The sequence below is a fragment of the Gymnoscopelus microlampas genome (assembly GCF_963454915.1).
Source record: "Gymnoscopelus microlampas genome assembly, chromosome: 13".
NCBI lineage: Eukaryota > Metazoa > Chordata > Actinopteri > Myctophiformes > Myctophidae > Gymnoscopelus > Gymnoscopelus microlampas.
Window position 1 is genome coordinate 23,745,246 of NC_139950.1, and position 8,765 is coordinate 23,754,010.

The window sequence follows — 8,765 nt, forward strand, 5'->3', positions numbered from 1 at the left end:
AGACAGAAGTCAACTCCTGTACACACCTTTCACCTGTGCATTGTATAATGTAACATCACATTTTGCAAAGGTAGAGACTTAAGCTGTGGTATAAGCAGGATAAATTGTGAGCAAGAAAAATCACAGCACTTCAGGGGGTAAACATTGGATATCCTAGAGTGATGAGCAGAAAGCTACAGCACACCAATCACAGCACTGACTGATAGTTAGATAGCTAGTTACATAGTATGTTTTGAACTATTAACCACATTAACCTTAGCGTCCCTATTCTGGGGCAAACATTTGGCAAAAATAGCACATCTACAAGCACACAACACATCACAACACGAAGCATTGTGAGCTTGCAGATCGGCTATTTGATGTAGAGGAGATTTGGTGCAGAGGGAAATACTAGTGGACCAAGTATAAAGCCTTGGGAGACTCCAGTCATATTGGGTAGTAGTTCAACCAAAAGATTACGTATTTTCTATCAATTACACACCCCATGAAGCCTTGAATTCATGGAGTTTTTTTTTTTTTTTTGGGTGAACTACTCCTTTAAGTGTTAATTCTATTAACAATTAGCTATGCATACATTAGCAATTCAATCTGTCTACATTACTGAACCTTATCAGACATCTCTAGCCTATTAGCATGCTAGTGCTTCACCCGAGAAGCCTGTTGGAGTTGATGCCAGATTAGTGCCATTCAGTAACTGATGAGAAATTGATTGGGGATTTGATCTCTGCCAGCATCAGCAAATCCTGATGCACACACACACACGCACGCACACACACACACACACATGCATATAGGATCAACGCGATTGACAATGGCATTAAGAGTGAGAGGAAATAGGGGGATGAGAGAGGGCTTTAGGGTGGAGAAAAACAGATGAGCAGCAAAAGTTTTTTTATCTCCTTTATTTACACAGTTCACTTCCACCAATGATGAAACACCATGAGAGATGAAAGAAAGACAGGCAGATAGAGAGAGAAAGACAGGCAGATAGAGAGAGAAAGACATGCAGATAGAGAGAGAGAAAGACAGGCAGATAGAGAGAGAAAGACAGGCAGATAGAGAGAGAAAGACAGGCGGATAGAGAGAGAAAGACAGGCGGATAGAGAGAGAAAGACATGCAGATAGAGAGAGAGAAAGACAGGCAGATAGAGAGAGAAAGACAGGCAGATAGAGAGAGAAAGACAGGCGGATAGAGAGAGAAAGACAGGCGGATAGAGAGAGAAAGACATGCAGATAGAGAGAGAGAGAAAGACAGGCAGATAGAGAGAGAGAGAAAGACAGGCATATAGAGAGAGAAAGACAGGCGGATAGAGAGAGAAAGACAGGCTTCCTTACTTTTAAATTGATGAATGGGGCCAATGATGACATTCACTCCAGTCAATGCAAGAAAAATGTATATGAGCCTTGTACGTACTCCAGTGTGCTATGCCCTAGGACAGGTGGTGTAGCAAAAATGCAGCACAGAATGGAATTCTCTGAGTCTACTGCATGTTTAGGCCTGATTGCATAAGCTATGATTGATGTATAGGCCTGGAAATGGGGTAAAATGTTTTGGAAAAGTTTTGAATTGAAAATTCATTGGTAAAACTTGGGAACCTTGATAGAGAAAGACAGGTGGATACAGAGTGAAAGACAGGCCGATAGAGATAGAAAGGTGGATAGAAAGACAGGTGGATAGAGAAAGAAAGACAGGCAGATAGAGAGAGTAAGACAGACATACAGTATAGAGAGCAAAAGCCAGGGAGATTGAGGGATAGAGAGAGAAAGACAGACGGTTAGAGGAAGACAGGCAGATAGAGAGAAAGAAAGAGAGATGGACAGAGTCAGAAACACCTTATCTTACCCCCATTATTAAAGTATTAAACAGTTAATACATGCTTTCTAACAGACTATAATGTAGGTGTAACCATTTACAAGGATACTCTATATTTTAAGTGCTTATAGATGTATATAATTATGCTATAAATGTGTAATGTATAATATTTTAACGTTTAAAAAATAGCAGATCTACAAGCTCTCAACGTTGTGAGCTCGTAGACCGGCTATTTTGTTATGTGTAGTATTATGAAGTATACAGTATGGGGCTTAAGTGGTTACAGAAAATGCCCCCGGCCCGTATGCTGTATGTGGCTACAATTTATTCATAGTGGCTACTGGCCATAGATCACGTCTTTTCATGTATTGTGATATTTTGATATATAGCTCTGGCGAAGGTTCCAGGACCGAAACGTTTGCTTATTTTAATTCACCCCTCACTATGAGCACAGAGCACATTATGAGCATTTAAAACAAAGAAATTATATTTTCTTAAGTCTCTGTCTAAGGAGTTTTCCTTAATATTTATGCAGCGAGTGAGTCTTTTTCTGCCAGTTTTCCTTGTGATATTTTGAAGAATACTTACTGTGTGTACTGAATACAGTGTTTCTGAGTATTGTTCCCTGCGGCTTAATTTCATGTTTTACCATTCAAACCCATGATTCAGATATACAGTATCAGGCTTACATACACAGGCTTGCGCACGCACGCACGCACGCACGCACGCACGCACGCACGCACGCACGCACGCACGCACGCACGCACGCACGCACGCACGCACGCACGCACGCACGCACACACAGTTTAGTGGTCAATGTCCGTATGCTTGGCTGATGCTCAAGCCCTGTGGCAATCTTTGGACCTTAGCTTTCATTTGATACTGTCAGCTCTCGCTCTCTCTCTCTCTCTCTCTAGCTCTCTCTCTCTCTCTCTCTCTCTCTCTCTCTCGCGCGCGCGCGCTCTCTCTCTCTCACACACGCACATATTTTGTCACGTTTTCTCTCTCTATTGCAATACATACACATGACACACAGTTTAAAAGACACACAGTTTGTCAAACGTATCATATCACCTCATCTGGCAGTCAGTCAGTGTGTCAGGAAGTATCATGTCAATCTCAAGTCTCTCACTTACTGTAATGATGGATTACATGTTATAAATGCCTGTCAGCTATAATTAATCTCTCTCTCTCCCTCTCTGTCTACCCCACCTCTCCCCCATCCCCTTTCTCCCTATTTTGTTATCATTCTCCATCCTCCCTCTTTCCTCTCTTCTTCCTCACCTGTCATCTTTCTTGGTCCCTCTCTCTCCCCCCATACCTTCTGTCTCTCTTTCTTTTCTTTCTCCCTCCATTTTGCTTCTTCCACCCTTCCTCTCTCTCTCTCTCTCTCTCTCTCTCTCTCTCTCTCTCTCTCTCTTTCTCCCTCTTTCTCTCTGCCTCCCTCTCTCTCAGGTGAGGATGATGATGATGAGGAGTGTGGCGAGGAGAAGCTGCCTTCGTGCTTCGACTATGTGATGCACTTCCTCACTGTCTTCTGGAAGGTTCTGTTTGCCTTCGTGCCGCCCACAGACTACTGGAACGGCTGGGCCTGCTTCTGCGTCTCCATCGGCATGATTGGACTGCTCACCGCCTTCATAGGTAAAACTTGTCCCAAAACAAAGGCAGATCTACAAGCTCACAACGCGTCACACGGTGCCGCGTTTTCAGTTTGTAGATCGGCTATTTTCGCTACCATGAAGAATATAGGGCAGTGGTTCTCAACCTTTTCTGGATCAGCAGGGCTCACTTGACAATCTTGAAAGAGTCCCACCCATCTTAACAAGGCAGCCGAATGCCGTGTGCATTTCCAGAGCATGTTTATTTTAATGATCATTCAATCGATTCAATCGAAATAATACCATATATTTTTTTTACGTAATGTTTTATTACATATTAATATAATATTATTATCATTAAAAGTGTAGCGCTGTGCCAATCATTTGGGCGCCTACTTGCAATACCCTCGCAGCCCACCAGTGGGCCCTGGCCCTCAGGTTGGGAACCGCTGCTACAGGGCTTAAGTTGGACAGGGTAAGAAGCTCAGTTATCCAGGAGAGACTTGGAATAGAGACACTGCTCCTTTACGTGGAAAGGTGCCAGTTGAGGTGGTTGGAGCATCTATGACGAATGCCTCCTGGGCACCTCCGCAGGGAGGCCTGCCAGGCACGCCCAGCTGGGAAGACACCAATGGGGCAGACCAAGGACCAGATGAGGGGATTATGTCTGGGGATCTCCCAGCTAGAGTTAGTTAATGTGGCCCGGGGAAGGGAAGTCTGGGATTTCTCTGCTGGAACTGTTACCTCCACAAGCCGACTCCGGATAATCGGTAGAAGATGGATGGCTCAAGGATACCACCCGGGTTTTCTCTTTTCACATTAGGATCCCTAGACGTACACAGTAAAATCCTGAGTGTTTTAACTCTGAGAGTTTACAAATCCATTTGGTTCCGTTTGTACACACTCAGAGTTACAAATGGATAAATGAACACAGAGTATTTTACTGTGTAACTAATCCATCGTTGTTAAAACGGGGAGAATGAACAGTAACAACAAAAGACTGTGAATGTCAATGTGGATGTAGTAGGCGGTGATTCTTCTGTGTTGTCAGACCAGTATCACTTCGCATCTTTGTTCATTTGAAACGTGCCATCACCTGGAGTCACAATGCTATGTAGCCTCTGGTCAAGTTTTGGCTTTACTTTGGAATCACTGCCCTGCAGCAAATAGCCCCTCCCCCCTTTGTGTTTTAATTAAAAAGATTGACATGATGGTGATGTCAGGATGATGGATGATGGAGAATGATGGATTACTTACTGTATATGGATCCAGATATGACCAAACGCCAGTGATATCCTTAAACCAGTATACCTCTGTAATCTGGATGTTTTTAAATGATGTCTGTGATAAAAAAAGGAATGAGGCTGTTGTCCTTAAATATGTGGAATAATGCTGTTATTGTTGTCATTATAGGGGACCTGGCCTCTCATTTTGGCTGCACCGTGGGTCTCAAAGACTCAGTCACTGCTGTTGTTTTTGTCGCATTAGGAACCTCTGTGCCAGGTGAGTGACTTGGTGTGTGCGTGTGCTTGTGCGTGTGTGTGTGTGTGTGTGTGTGTGTGTGTGTGTGTGTGTGTGTGTGTGTGTGTGTGTGTGTGTGTGTGTGTGTGTGTGTGTGTGTGTGTGTGTGTGTGTGTGTGTGTGTGTGTGTGTGTGTGTGTGTGTGTGTGTGTGTGTGTGTGTGTTTGTATGTGTGTTGCATGCGTGTTCTAATAATCTGTTCTGCTCCCATCATTTACTGCTGTCTAATATCTAATATTATTTTGTTTACTCCTGTTGCTAGTTCATCTTTATGAGCTTTGATAAGAAGCGTAGAACACCCAGGGAGTCCTATTAAACTGATTAAAAGAGTTTTGTTACACAATGAAAGCCACCAAGAGTGACATTTTAAATACTGGTCTGGTTCTTATTTTACGGTTCACTTGGTACTTCCAGAAGATATGAAAAGTTTATGTATCAAAAATGTGGTCCCAAGATATTTAAAGCTTATAATATTCTTAACCCAACTGTACCAATTTCTATGAACTCTGAATCTAACAGTTTGAGTTTATGCATTGGCTAACTGCCCTTCCAGATACTTACCCTGACCTTAATCACACCAAACTATATCTGAACCTAACCTATCTCTAACCTAATGCCTAAACACAACCACTTTAATGACATGCCTGGATTTAGGTCACAATGCATTGTGGGTATGATACATCCAGTTCAGGAGCCACAACTTTTTCTGTATTATATTATTCACCTTATTCTTGGCCCTTTCTCTGTGCTGCTTCATTCAATATCTGTTCACTTTCGCCCTAGTAGGCTACTGCAGGTGTTGCCAGTTTTTGCAAGAGAAACAAGTGGTCAGGTCTATGTAAACAATCCCAAAAGAAGCGACTAGTTTCATCCATAGATATAGAAACGTAGATACCTCATTGGCCGCTGCAGTTCATTGGAGCGACCTGTCTCCGCCACCGCTAGGGTTGCCACCCGTCGTTTTTGTTTTTACAAAAACATCAAATACATATGAAATGGGTTTGAGACACTGACAGTCTGTGTTCTATATTTTAATGGCACTGACACCATAATGCATAACACTCCAAGACAGTTGAAAGCAATTATAACATCAAAGACGCAGAGCATTATAATATATAGGTTAGTAGGCGAAGTAAATAAATACACAAACAAATAAATAAATACATAAAGTAAAATAATAGAAATCCCTGGAAGATAACTATTTTGCACAACCTTTACCGTGTTGCCACTTGCCACAATTTATAGTTTGGCGATGTGGTGAAGCCTCAATTTGTAAAATTAAGACACAACTTATGACAACAACATAAAATGATGGCTCTTGAACACATCTTCCTGCTTATAATAAGCAGACATGGCAACACTGGTAAACAGGAAATTTTAATTAAATTAAATGTGCATGATTAAGGTTAAGGCCCCCTGTGCCTGCCTGGGACCACACACCTCTTCTGGCATAGTTTCAAATCCAGACTCTTCCATGCTCTCTTGACACAGTAAAATCCTGAGTGTTCATTTATCTCGAATGAGTGCACGAATGGACCCAAAAAAAGGGCCCATTTTGTGCACTCTCAGAGATAAATTGTATTTTCCAGTGTAGTCTCCTCCTGTACCTCCTCTATTTTGTATCCCCCTCTCAGCGTAACTGCTGCCTGTCCCGATAAATTAACATTAGCGAGGGGGACAAGACACTAGCCCATCCTGTCTCTAAAAATAAAAATAACACTTGCGGTTATTCACTAATTTAATTTGACCCGTGTGTCTGCTCCTACGCAATAAAAAGCCTCGATGTTCATTTAACTCTAAGAATAGAAAAATGGGACCGGAATGGACCCGTAAAGGTTTTAAAGAATACTGTGGGGTTTCACAGCGTATGTGACGCGTTCGTTGGCTTGGGGAGGATGGGGGGGGGGTGTCGTGAGGGTCTTGTGTGACTCTTCGGTGGCAGACAGCGGCGTTTCATCATCCTCTCCACATGAGTGATAACGGGCGACCGCGCACTCTACAAATCCAGAGCGTTCATTTAACCCACGGGTCCATTTGCACTCTCTCTGAGTTAAAAACGAACGCTCTGGGTTTTTACTGTGCCGGCATGTTAAGTACATTTTAACCTTGGCTTGTCCACTTGTGCATAATCACACCTCACACTCAGGCGTTGCAGCGTGCAAACATACGTAAACACACACACACACACACACACACACACACGCACACACACACACACACACACACACACACACACACACACACACACACACACACACACACACATGAATTTTATATGTGTGCTTGTACTATATATGCATGCACACATATCATTGTTAACGATGACACACACACGCACACACACGCAAGCACACGTTCAGCATGAGTTATTTGCATGGAGTCATTTTTCATGTCAAGCTCAGGAATGCCCTGTTTGTCTCTCTTTCTCTCTCTCACTCACTCACACACACACACACACACACACACACACACACACACACACACACACACATTCACATTCACATTCACACACACACACACACACACACACACACACACACACACACACACACACACACACACACACACACACACAAACAAATTCAAGTTAGTGTTGTCAGGTGTCAATGAGGTAAAACAACTGACCTCAACATTTTACACCTTAGAGTGTCTTTTCACCAATAAACCTTTTGAAACAGGAGAGCAGGCTGCTAAAGTACTGCCAGCACCCTCCAATGAAGTTCACACATGGTGTATAAAACTGACAGGGTGTATCTGCGTTGGAAGTTGGAGGTGAAGAGCAGTGGTTCTCGACATTTTCAGGCCACACAACCCCCCAAAATAATATATATATTTGAACTGGGGACCCTGATAAGCACTTGGAATGTAGGAGTTGAGGCATTAAATATTGTTTGACTCAGTTCCACAGATGAATATTGTGAAAATAGCAGATGTACAAGCTCACAACGCCTGGCAACGCGAGGCATTGTGAGCTTGTAGATCTGCTATTTTCAAAATGTTTGCCTCTTTCTTATATTATTATTATTTGACAATACTATGATACTGCATACTGCACTTAGTGCATGCTACTGCAAGTATTCACAACGGGTACAGTGAGTAGTCTGACAATGGGTACAATGAGTATTCCGTTACGAAGGGGCATGTGTTCCAAACGGGTAAGTGTCCAAAGCCAAAAAATACATCAAAATGACAAAAAGGTGTCCCGTAGGACTTTCAGAGACTGTGTGATGTGGACTTTCAGGTGTAGCATACCTCTGGAAAAAATAAATGGTCAAAGACTCCTTAATACAACGTTGCTTACTCTGATTGGTTAGGAAGACAAAATAAGCTCATTCCTCACAGACTCACGGAGATGTTCAAGATGCTTTTGTGGCAACGCTGTTGGCAAGTCGCTGTCCCATCTCCATGGTCGCAGACATTATAAAAACGCAAAATTCAGAAAGTCGTGAAACACGTAGTGCCACGCACCATTCAACACTTATAAACGCATAAATTGACCGTAATACATATACTGATCTCTGTCGCTGCACTAGTGACTCCTACAGGTTGTTCAGACGCTTGTTCAGTGAGTGTAAGTAGGTCAGATAGCATTGAAAGCCCAATGAAACTACTCAACTGCCGGGTGAAAAGAAGTGGCTGGCAACTTCATGTGTATTGGAGGAGACATGTGGTTGTCTACACCCTCCTACAGATCAACTGCAGGGGTTAGCAGGGACTTCACACGTTAAGGGGAAATTGAATTGGCATAACAACTAAATTGGGAGAAAATTTGAAAAAAGAAAAGAGAAATGGTGCCAGAGCCAGCCTGTGTTCTGGTCTGTCATCTGGCTCAG

The 8,765-nt window shown here is 42.8% G+C and overlaps 1 protein-coding gene across 2 annotated transcripts in view; it reads left to right on the forward strand.

Annotated features, from left to right (window-relative positions):
• slc8a1b (solute carrier family 8 member 1b) overlaps positions 1 to 8,765 on the forward strand; it is a 162,253-nt gene that overhangs the window by 146,900 nt on the left and 6,588 nt on the right. For both annotated transcript variants that reach the window (XM_084077278.1, XM_084077279.1), the window contains 2 exons: positions 3,269 to 3,454; positions 4,825 to 4,914. In XM_084077278.1, the coding sequence (XP_083933404.1) occupies positions 3,269 to 3,454; positions 4,825 to 4,914 (276 nt within the window). The remainder of the gene's footprint in view (positions 1 to 3,268; positions 3,455 to 4,824; positions 4,915 to 8,765) is intronic.